This window comes from Neodiprion pinetum, unplaced genomic scaffold (genome assembly GCF_021155775.2).
Source record: "Neodiprion pinetum isolate iyNeoPine1 unplaced genomic scaffold, iyNeoPine1.2 ptg000149l, whole genome shotgun sequence".
Classification (NCBI taxonomy): domain Eukaryota; kingdom Metazoa; phylum Arthropoda; class Insecta; order Hymenoptera; family Diprionidae; genus Neodiprion; species Neodiprion pinetum.
Window position 1 is genome coordinate 5,806 of NW_027184511.1, and position 12,444 is coordinate 18,249.

A 12,444-nucleotide genomic window follows, 5' to 3' on the forward strand; every position below is an offset into this window, starting at 1 on the left:
AAATATAATTATAATAAATAAAGGATTATTATTATTATTAAAAAAACCGTCGATACAAATTTGATGTTTCTACTGACCAATGTACAATGTTTTGTAGAGTTCGGAATTTATAAATAAGGTTCGTGTGGATAAACATGATCAATACTCTTTGCCGCTGTTACTTCTGATCTCTAAGCAGGGTCAAAAATAATAGCACACCAGAAGCAGAATGAAGTACAATAACTTTATTTTCTTGGATCACCGCATATCATGGAAATATGTGATAATACTGGACTAACCACAAAACGATATGCAGTAAATAAATTGTAAATATCTCACGACATACGTGAGATATTTAGATTTTGGCAAAAAATGTTACGGCAAGCCCTGGTCTCCGCTATATTCTGTTCAGACGTGAGAAAAATATTGAAAAAATACGTTCTGGGAATGTAGTTTCGCTATGTGTGTTGTATAGGCGGTCGAAATAGACGTTTTCATCGCCTGATTAATTTGTACATGAAGTGATTTGACGTCACAAGTCTATCACTGCTTTATCAGTGCCAACGCCGGATTTAGTCGGAGGGCAACCTAATCATCCGAGGTACCAAGGCCAACGAGTGCCGCGCGCTAGCACAGCACCTTGACCTAGGAATCAATCAGGTAAGTAATAATAACGCCACCACATAACAAGAAGAAAAACTTGAAAATTGGGCGATCGCCGATCTAAAGTGTGTAGCTGATAATAATTGCTATTTGTCTCTTTCATTTAAATTCACGATCGTGTGATTAGGGAAAAATCCTATAACCTCAGGATCCAAGATTTTTTCTGCGGTTCAAAGTTTTTAAGTTATTTAGCTGTCCTAGAAGTTTTGGGACACCCTGTATGAATTTAATTCAATACCACACGGATTATTTCATTTTTACAATTAATTTCATAAGATACCATAATTTTAGGCCCTGAATATAATAGGCGCCCTTTTCTTGGCCGAGAACACTGATTTTGTTCGCGCTTCGTGAGTAAAATGCTCGTTAATAATAAAAAATATAGGGTGCTGAAGAATATCTCGCCCGGGGCTCTCGGTTGACTGAGACGGCGCTGTCCGACGCAGCTTTTATCTCGAACAAAACCTGTGTCTCTTTAGTAGTTCATATATGCGAATATACTACCGCAGCCGAAAAATGCCAATTTATAATCTCAGGCAGTAGGTATAATAATTTTCTGCAATGTTTCATCATATTGAGCAATATGACTACTCGACAAGCGTTCATAGAGGCTTATTGAAGTTATCGATATTTTTAAAGTGTTTGACGAGAGCTGTGCTGGATTTCTGATAGTCTGTTGATCATCTAAACCGAAGACGTTTCGTAATATTGAACAATGCGTGTGAAAAATTATCTGAAAACTTCCAATTATACCCTGGTGAAAATTTTTACAGAAATTGGAATTTTTTTCTTATTTCGTACAAAATTGTAAATACGCATAGTTTTTCACAAAGAATTGTTAATCTTCTTTAAAAATTGTAGTGTCTTGTAGATTTTTTACTGAAAAAATACAAATTTACATGAAAATCTACAAGTTTTTATTAAAAACTATGCATATTTACAATTTTGTACGAAAATAATTTTGCACAAAATTGTACGGAATGTTCTAATTTCTCTAAAAATTTGAAGTAAATACTAGAAATCATTTTCCTCAGGATATATAGTCGGTGACAATTCACATACCCAATTTGTCAAAACATCTTTGAACCAGCAATTATTGAAAACTTTTTGTGCAGGCCATTACATTTGATAGCCGAAAGTAACCGAACATTAGGTAGTGTCGATTAGGTGACGTTTATAGATTTACACCACGTTGAGGATCGTAATTATGGTAATCCCCAAGTTTTTTAAATGATTTCTTGTAAATTGGAACTAAAAAATCTGTTTTGTAAAAATATTTTAAAACGGATGTCTAAGTGAAGAAATTCATTTTCAAATTCAAGTAGTTTCCTTTTCACTGGCAATATGAATAGCACAAAATAAATATAGTCCACCAATGATTGGAGTCGAGGCAGCAAATGTCTTTACGTTTAATACTGAAAATAATACCTACCTTTAACTATCCTGATTCTATGATATTTTAACCCGACAAAGTATAAAATGTGTCGGTATAAATCGACATGACTTTTCTGTTTGAGAAAAACTCGTAGCCTTCTAATTGAATTAGTGACGCAGCGATATTTTACACAATACAGTGCAGTCGACGGAATTGTTATTATTATTATACAGTATCTACTGTTGTAGCCTATAAGAAGGGGATTCTGTATTATGAGCAGTGTGGCTGACGAGCAGTATACCTAGCTATAATATATAAAACGAGCGCAGTAACTCTCCAGCCAGTCGTAGAATTGTCATATGTTTAGTTGTACGGGTAAAAGGTGTTATTTTTAAATTTGCGATGGATCGGTGGGCAGGAAAAATCGCTCTTGTTACCGGAGCTAGTGCTGGAGTCGGCGCTGCCACGGTTGAGACTCTCGTTCGAGAGGGTCTTACTGTTGTCGGCATAGCCAGGCGAGTGGAGAAGATCGAAAAACTTGGTGAAAAGCTACAGGACGCGAAAGGCAAGCTCTGGGCGAAAAAATGCGACGTCACCAAGGAAGAAGAAATCCTGGAAGTCGTCGAATGGATCAAGAAAACACTCGGAGGCATCGACATCCTCGTTAATAACGCTGCGATGGCTCATTTTGCATCAATTTCCGGTAAGCAGAACGCGGTTTTCATTACTGCAACTAGCTGAGACCATATTATGAAGCTATGCAGTCGTCTATGAACAAATTTTCGAATCATCTAAAAGCAAACTGTCTCATTTTTTGATACAATTAAAGAGACTTGTGTTTTGTGATTTCAATCATGAGTTATTTTTGGTGAAAAAATCGGAGTCAAATTTTTGAAAGTTATTTTTAATTAAATATTTCCACCCGTTATTGGCCGTTCTTGAAAAAATTGGAATTTTTAAGGAGCTTGTGAAATTCCCTATGTATTGCGAAAACATCATCCGACTACACTGACAAGGAAAGGTATCAATAGACTGGGGCAAAAAAATTGACTATTTTTTTTTTTGAAAAATATATTGAGAATATCATTCAGTATGGCAAAAAAAAAATTTCATGAAATTTTAAGCCCTTAATATTAACTTTAAGAGGTCTATCATCGCTATTTTTGATTTTTAGTAATAATTTGATGTTTTACGTCAGAACTGTCGAAATATTGAAGTGAAAAAATTTATGTTCACTTATCCCTTTATAAAATTAAATTCCCTACAAAAAAGGTCTGATTATAGATTTTTGTCAGACAAGCCGTTTCCGAGTAATTAAGCCTAATAAATTGATATAATTTCTCGAGAATTAATCGAGAATTAATCGAGAATTAATCGAGAAATTATATCAATTTATTAAGCTTAATTACTCGGAAACGGTTTCTCGAGAATTAATCGAGAATTAATCGAGAATTAATCGAGAAATTACATCAATTTATTAAGCTTCATTACTCGGAAACGGCTTCTCTGACAAAAATCTATAATCAGACCTTTTTTGTAGGGAATTTAATTTTATAAAGGGATAAGTGAACATAAATTTTTTCACTTCAATATTTCGACAGTTCTGACGTAAAACATCAAATTATTACTAAAAATCAAAAATAGCGATGATAGACCTCTCAAAGTTAATATTAAGGGCTTAAAATTTCATGAAATTTTTTTTTGCCATACTGAATGATATTCTCAATATATTTTTCAAAAAAAAAAATAGTCAATTTTTTTGGCCCAGTCTAGGTATCAAGCCCCCCCGATTTCGTTCATTTTAGAATATGCTATTCTTCATCGTAGAAAAAAATAGGGGATACATGTTTTTGCGTTTTTCGAAATAATATCACACAGAAGGTGAATTACCCCCATACACGCGCAACCCAAAACCCATCAAATTGGTACTATTTTGCTTCAGTTCATCTTATTTAATATTACAAAGCTCTTTTTAAGCAACAATTAAGGTACTTATTCGTTCAGATAACATTTGGTTGCATTAATGACAAAAACTATCCTCCCAAATTTCCGACCGCCTTCTGGCAGAGTTGATTTGGCAGTCGTGGAATCTTGTGGCGCCCGGTATTTCAAGGATTTGTGAGATCACTGGAACCGATTCTGACTTTGAAATTTTATATTCATCACATAATGGATAACACGAAAATACAGCAATGTGATATTGTTAGCTTTATAAACCGAATACAATTAATGAGGTAGACAGGGGCGTATTTTATTTCATTTTGCACGAAAAACTCAAAATCACGTGTCACGATCTATTATCTGTTCTTTCAAATGCAAATAATTGAATTAAAAAACATGCAATAGTTTTTTAGTTATAAATAATTCGTAATTTAAAACTTTTATGATTTTTTACCATTTAACCCTTTCGTAATCGGACAGAATGCATTTTTCATTATTTGCCCTAAGAATTATCCTCCAATTGGTTTCATTCAAATATCTCAACATTTTCATGAGAAACTGGAAAACGACCACCGGGGATTTCCAACTTTGGGGGTTGATTTCACTCCTTTAAGCCGATTTTCCGCCGATAAAAAAATACGGATCGCTTATATTTCGATTGAGAATAACATATCCTAAAAATGAAATGGCGGGGGGGGGCACCCCGATACCTTTCCTTGTAGGAGAAGGAATGTCGGGTATTTGACCATTAAACGATAGTAGTAATTTTAACTGTAAAAATAGTTATTTTGTTCATTCTGTATAGTTCATTCGACCATTCTGCACAGTCAAGTTGACTATTTGAGGCGTTTAAAAACATTGTTAATATCGACATAGTTGATCCAGCTATACGTTTCATTAAAATAATACCTAGAATTATGAGTTCGACCGGACTTGAGGACTCTGGCGAAAATAATTTATACGTCAAACTACGAAAAATTGGCGGTCGCAGAAAATCTTAAAAGATTGTAGATAATCGTGAAAAATCGATGAACAAATTTCTATGAACAATTATGAAAATTGCATGTTGAAAGTAGATTTAATTTTTTTCGTAGAATTTCGTAGAAAACCATGTAAATTAACGAACAATTATGAATATTTATGACTTTCTACGAGAAGTAATGAAAATTCCATATTGGAAGTAGATTTAATTTTATTCGCAGAATTTCGTAGAAAACTACGAGTCTTAACGAAAAATTATGAATGCCTACAACTTTTTATGAAAGATGATTTCATTTTCGGACCAAAACATTACAAAGTTATCTGCGTAGAACCGCGTTGCAGTTTATAGAAAAATACTTTCTATTAATAATTATGAAAATTCACAATTTTCTGTGAAAACTAATTACAATTTCGGACCCGAGCCATCCGCTAGATGTCGCATCACTCTCACAAGGAAAACTTGTTGCAGACAACTTAAGTACCGAGCAAAATTTTGGTGTATTTCTGAAGATTGATCTTCTTATCTTTTGAGTACGATCTAGAAGGATTTAGAGAATCTGTCGTATATTTTTGATATCATGTTCTCTCAATTAGGTGAGTCTATTGATAAAAAAACTTAGCTAGAGATACAATAATCTATCAGAAATGATGAACTTTCACAGAAATTATGACCATGCACAGAATTATAGAGAAGTAAAAAAACTGCGATAAATTACGTAAAAGTCTGATACTCTTTGGAAAATTCCACGATGAAACTACGAAATTGTTCGAAACGAAGTAGAAAATCGTAGAAAAGTTTCGTAGTTTGGCGTAAAAAATTTAACCAGGGGAAAGATGCTCCAAGTGCACTTGTACCACTTTCGCATCACGCGATTGGAACTTTTCCAGCTACCTGCAGCTACAATGATGCGCACAAGATGGCCCAGACGGACTTTAACTAGCACAAACGATTGTTTCACTGAAACAGGGCAGTTTCAAGTGTATGAAATCATGCTTAGTTCAAATTTATTAAATTTGGAACTTTTACCCTTTTTGCACAAGCCCTGTCAAATATGAGTTCAAAAATGGCATACTCGATATTCGGATGATTTGCAATTTCTATCTATCGAGGTCTGCATTCGATCATATGGTTCAAGTCAGCTGTTGTTAATTAACTGGCCCTGACTTACTGAGGCACAGTATTATTTTTGAACCCAATATCAAATCACCTTACAGACGGAGATACGGAGGGATTTCGGCGGATTTTGAACGTCAATGTCCTGGCAGTCGCTATCTTCACCAGGGAAGCTGTACGCTCCATGAAGGCGCGTCAAGTTGACGGTCACATAATCAACATCAATAGGTTGGTTTACTTTGTTCTCTGACACTTTGAGGTGAGACTTGGTTGTCCTTGGTTACCTTCTGGTTGACGATAAGTCGTTGACATTTTTTTGCAGTGTTATGGGTCATGGGGTTCCCGAAGTAAGCGACAAGTACAGTCTATACCCAAGTAGCAAATACGCGGTAACAGCAATGACGGAGGTCACGAGGAAAGAGTTGATCAAAGCCAACGCCAAAATCAAAATAACGGTAAGTGGGTAGAAGATGTACACAAAGAAGATTATGAAATATCTCAAAATCACTGAAACCTCGTCCAATCTTGTTAAAGCTTTGAAATCCTTCAGAATCATTTAAATCTTTCTAAAATCTCCAGCATCTTGTAAAATCGTTTGGAATTCAGTAAAACTTCGAGATCTCCGAAATTTTTGAAATTACACGGACTTGCTGAAATCCCTGAAACCTTAATTCTGCAATTAGTTGAAATCGAACCCTGGCGAAAATAATTTCTACATCAAACTACGAAAAATTACCGACTGTAGAAAATCGTAGAAAATAGTAGGAAATCTTAAAAAAGTGTAGAAGGTTGTAGATAATCGTGAAAAATAGTAGTATTTTTCATTAAAAAAATACAAATTTTCACGAAAAATTATTGAAAATGACATATTGGAAGTAGATTTAATTTTCTTCTTAGAATCTCGTAGAAAACTGCGCGGATTAATGAACAATTATGAATGTTTACGACTTCTTATGAAAGATAATTTCAATTTCGGATCCAAACATTAGGAATTTTTGCCTTCGTAGAACCTCGTAGAAATTCATCGAAAAGTACAAACTCCACAAAAAGTTACGAATTTTCACGAAAAATTATGAATATGTATAATTTTCTATGAAAACTAATTACAATTTTGGATCCAAACCATCCGCTAGATGTTGCACGTCTCTAACAAGGAAAACTTATTACAGACAAGATTACTGAGCAGAATTTGGATCTATATCCGAAGACTGATCGTGTCATGTTATAAGTACGATCTAGACGGATTTAAAGAATCTGTTGTATATTTTTGAACTCATCTTATCTCAATTAGGCAAGTATGAGGGGAAAAAACTTAGCTAAAAATACAATGATCCACGAAAAATTATGAACTTTCGCAGGAATTATGACCATAGGATTACAGAGACGTGTAAAAAAACTACGATAAATTACGCAAACGTACAATAATCTACAGAAAACTACGGTTCTGTACGAATATCAAGACCAAAAAGTTAAATAAATTACGCCAATACGATAACCAATGAAAATTAAAATTTTTCACGAAAATCTACAATAATGTACAAGAAATATATCCATTTCTACGACAAATGAACTCAACGGGTTAGAGCAAATTACAAAAATCTACGAACATCTATGAAAAAGTATAATATTTTGCGGAAAAATTCTGTGCCAAAACTATGCACGTCACCGAATTACTCTAGTTAATCGTGGAAATTTTTGTAGAAAAATCGTGAAATGAAATTCGTAGTTTGACGTGGAAATTATTTCCACCAGGGAAATCTATTTAGTCCCATAAAGGTCCTAAAACCCATTAAAATCTTTTATAGAGCATCAGTCCTGGTCTTATCAAGACAGAATTTTTGGCTGTTGCCACCACCGAGGCAGTGGCTGAGGCGGTTTACAGTCAACGACCTACATTGGATCCAGAAGATGTAGCTAACGCCATCGTCTATGCATTAGGCACTCCACCGCATCTCCAAGTATGTACCGATAATAAGATTGCTAATTATTTTCGACTTGCCACTTTCTCAGTTTTCTTATGAAGTATTGTTTCAATGTCTCCATTGCAGTCCGTATGTATACATAATTATATCCACACTCAAAGCTCTCATCTCTTAGGTATGTGAGCTGATATTACGCCCAGTTGGCGAATCATGAACGAATTTCCGGTGGTTATGAAACTGGAGCTGTGACCGCAGGATACTCGTACGGCATGATCGAATGCATTCGTTCCAACTTATAATTTTAACTCGAATCGACGGTCATCATGCGAGCTTATTATGCGAATACGCGGGTAAATCTAGAAACTTGCAAGTCATTGAATACACCCATATAAATATATGTATTGTATGGATTTTGTATTAATAAAAATTTTCGAGAAAGGAAAAAACACAAGCGGATAAATTAGGCCAACTAATTCATTTGCTCATTAATGATATCAAAGATCTGAATTCTTATCATTGTCGATGAAAATGGACGAGTAACAGACATTAGCAAATACGTAAACCAGGTAGTACATTTGTCGAAATTTCGACTATCACTTGACTAAGCTTGGCCAGTATAATCTCAACAGATGTAAAATTTGACTTAGCGTTGGCAAAACGGTCACTATATCTGCCTAAGATGTGATAATGACTGTCAATAAGTCAAAAGTCGAAGCTGTGCCAAACATACATCGACGAATATACTGAAAAATATCAAGTCGAGACAACGTCAAAACAAAAATTATACATCGTATAGAAATCGCCAAAGTGAATGTAACAGGATACGAAAAAATATTTCACAGTTTCGCTTGACTACTTCTGACTACGAGTATATTGACCGTACATTGATAACCTAGCGGACATTCGTGAACGCATGGTTGACATGTACGTACATACCTGGTGAACTCCTGGCTTGAAATATATCCTCAAGGTCCCTAGATTATACAGGTCAAGACACGCGTGTTCCAGTTTTTTTCACTATAACGTGGGCAAAAATTTCTATGCGCGTTCGCCCAAAAAATATCAAACTTACATTACCGCATTAAGCAGTTTTGACCAATTTTGCTCAATTTTTTGAGGTCAAGCTTTAATGAGTTGCTCCCTTAGTGTCCTGACGTTCACGAAATAAATAGAAGCACGCATATATTTCGAGGTTAATCCATAGACTTATAAAGATAGACTGAGCGCTCCTATAAGAGACACTGACAATTACATATAAAGGGTAGAGATATACCGGGAGTACTGCTCTCTCTTTTCAATCGGCGTCATGGTGGGAGACAACGGAGCAGTGGAAGTGGAATAGCTATAGATATAGGCGCATAATTTCGCCTCATTCTCCTCTACCGCCTCGATCCCCGCCACAAATATCGTCAGAGAGAGAAAGAAGTGCTCCCGGCATATTTCTGTCCTTTAAATGTTTGCTTCAAGCGGCTCATAAGAGCGCTCAGTCTATCTTTATAAGTCTATGGGTTAATGTGAGTAAGAAGTTTCTTCTCTGCATGCACGATGTATAAGGAGACTCTAATGTGTTGATGTTGTGTTTACCCTTTTTGAATCCTTGCTTCCGATGAGAAGCCCGTAAGACAAGCAATGCCGTCTATTGAATGATATGCGGATGTGCAAATCATTAATCTACGAGAGAATATTTGTTGAAAGAATGTAAATTCGAAAAATTGGTGATTTCGAAAAATTAACGACGGAGCCAGGAATCGAACCTGGCGTCTAGAGATGCTTGACCGGAGCCTTATTCCACTACAGGTTTACTCCACGGAGGTTTACACCACGGTCTTGCATACAGGCAACGAAGATCGAGTCACATAGAAGTGTACGGCCTGCAGGCTATTTGAAGCAAGAAAAGTTGGGTGCTCGGACGAACTATCACCCCAACAGCTAGGTGTCGCTAGTGGTGCCTTTGCTTTTCGGCTCACGTACAGCGCTCTATACTAATGCGTACAGTGTCCGTGGTTGGCTCCGACCGGCAGTTGGGGTGATCGTGCTAACTCTCTCGCTCTCGTTTGGAGCCATGGTGCGTTCTCTCTCGCGCCCGATCAATAATGAACCCAGAGTGGGGGGTCGGTATGATGTCTGTCATACTTTTGCCGATTTAAGCATTGATTATTTTTATTTTACGTGATCACAAGTACATTCTCGAGAGCTGTGAGACTATTATATCCGAGACAGCCGATTCATGCACTATAATTTTTGCTTCAGCTTTTCTGAATACATAATAGAGATAGTACTATATTTTTATGGATTTCGTGAACCTTGCTCCTGGTATTTCTTTATAGATTTTTCGTCGTTTTTTATTTATTTTTTTTTATTTAAACTTTTTTTTTATTCAATCGAATGTGAGCAACTGCACACAATTTATTAATTGCGTGTAGATACTATCATTTGATGTATAAAAAAAAGAAACAAAAGCCGGCGCGGTAAGAGAGGCGGAGAAATAAGGGGAGGGTCGATGTAGCAGCGTGGCCCCCCACCATGGCTCCACGCCGAGTACAAATCGCCGAGAGCACGAGCTTCCTAAGGCGAGCGTCGGATGGCTATACTGTCGACCGATGGTAGAGCCATCCTACGGATTTACGAGTCGCAGAAAGTTTTGCTTCAAGCGGCCCATAAGCCGTACGCTTCTATGTGACTCGATCTTCGTTGATACAGGTCTGGCAACGAAGCCAATTTTCTACAGAGCGACGTGGTTCTCTTGTTATCCGTGGTTTTTAGTGTTTGAAATAGCCATGTTGTGGCGCTGCTATCTAGGGATGTACGTGGGGTAGGGCAAGGGTAGGAATGAAAATGTGCCACCGAAATTATACTTGAAACGAAGCATATAACCTAAAATCAGCGCGTGCGTCATACTCACGGTCTTACATACGCGTGAAACGCTATTGCGTTTTAAATAAAAAGGTGGTTAAACCATGTGCGGTACCGCGGTGTAAAAAATTATCGAAATTGGTTAACTAATGAAAACAACACCGTTTCTTTAAACAACATACGTTTATTTCATTTATTACCTTCGTAGATTTATTATTCGTACATACACATGAAATTTATATTTTCTTTTCCTTCAAATGAACGAGATTGATATAGATAATTTGTTTACATTTTTTTCTAATATTTAAGTTATAGCCCCGCTTGGGGTTTAATCAAGCTTGGTGGTTTATTCGGTTAGGTCACCGCCTAAATTAATTCAAACGCAAGCGATGCAAGTATTCCATAACTTGATAAGTAAACCATAAATTTCGATAATGACTGCTGTAAATAGGAAACGGAGACGATACTCTTTGCCTCTAGTCTCCATACATATATAATTCATAATAATTATATCATACTAATATTTATATTAACTACTTTCATTCTTAACGATTCATTACTTGCAATAACAATAATAATATTATTATTAGGTTGGCGCTGCATTGCGCACGCGTTGATCATCCATCCCTCGATCAAAACGCCGGCCTGGCGGCCACGAAGTGAGATAAATAACCGGCCATGAAATGAACCACCCCCACTACCTTCGTTGCCAGACCTGTATGTAAGATCGTGGTTTACACCGTGTCATATTTGCTCTACATGAAAAGCATTCATTGTCATACGAAACTTTTGCCGCATTCTCACTGATTTTTTTGCCCACGCGTGTCTCGGGATGCTGTAACCAGAGATGAGTAGGGAGATCTCCAACGCTCGGCTTTTCGTGATACCAGCTAGATTGGAGCGTCGACGTGACACCTAGGCGGCCACGCACCGAAGGTGGCCCATTTCCGACCTGACACCTAGGCGGCCATGCACCGAAGGTGGCCCACAATCGTGTATATATAGATATACTCGGTCCCTCGAGCAAGTGGTTGCCAATCGCATCCTTGTCCCCGCTCGCACAGATGTTTCCAGGAATGCAAGAATTGGGATTTTTTTGTTTCAGTTATGAATGTCAGCGAATAAAAGTATCTCCAGATTTGATAAATCTTGGAATCAATTAGCGGACGCAGAACCAAATTAATTAACTATTCCCAGTCCGAATACTTTTTTTTTTTTTTTTAATATATATTATTTTTTTATTGATATGAAAATATGTGACGTCTGGTATTCTCGAATATTTGTGCACGCAGTCTATGGAAAAATATACGAAGCCAGCTCGATAACATTTATGCAAAATGTGCAATGGGCAAGTGGTTGGGGGAAATTTTTTTTTTCTCGAACTGAATCTTCCAGAGAAGCATCAGCGAATTCCAAGCAAGCTCCATAAACATACCGAGCAAACACGCGCTCGCGGACGTAGCTGTGGTGTGGCTGAGTGGATACCACATGAGGATGAATTTTCAATCACAGGTTTTTGCGCGAAGTTTTCCTGTATTTAAGTTAATTACTGCTGCCTTTGTTATAATACTGCATTCAAGTCTTAAACAAAACACTAAAAAATAAGTTAACCACTT

At 36.6% G+C, this 12,444-nt stretch overlaps 1 protein-coding gene across 1 annotated transcript; it reads left to right on the forward strand.

Annotated features, from left to right (window-relative positions):
- Positions 1-2,288: 2,288 nt before the first annotated feature.
- On the forward strand, positions 2,289-11,579 carry LOC124224379 (farnesol dehydrogenase-like). The gene is made up of 5 exons (XM_046636588.2): positions 2,289-2,720; positions 6,155-6,281; positions 6,376-6,508; positions 7,859-8,011; positions 8,151-11,579. The coding sequence occupies exons 1-5, from the start codon at positions 2,420-2,422 to the stop codon at positions 8,187-8,189; spliced, it is 753 nt and encodes a 250-aa protein (XP_046492544.1). The 5' UTR covers positions 2,289-2,419; the 3' UTR covers positions 8,190-11,579.
- Positions 11,580-12,444: the final 865 nt, after the last annotated feature.

What these genes read in the sequence shown, in the direction of transcription:
- LOC124224379 (XM_046636588.2), top strand. Translation starts at nt 2,420, where the DNA reads ATGGATCGGTGGGCAGGAAAAATCGCTCTTGTTACCGGAGCTAGTGCT. An exon ending in TCATTTTGCATCAATTTCCG is followed by an intron (nt 2,721 to 6,154) that starts GTAAGCAGAACG and finishes ATCACCTTACAG; the next exon opens with ACGGAGATACGGAGGGATTT. An exon ending in ACGCCAAAATCAAAATAACG is followed by an intron (nt 6,509 to 7,858) that starts GTAAGTGGGTAG and finishes AATCTTTTATAG; the next exon opens with AGCATCAGTCCTGGTCTTAT.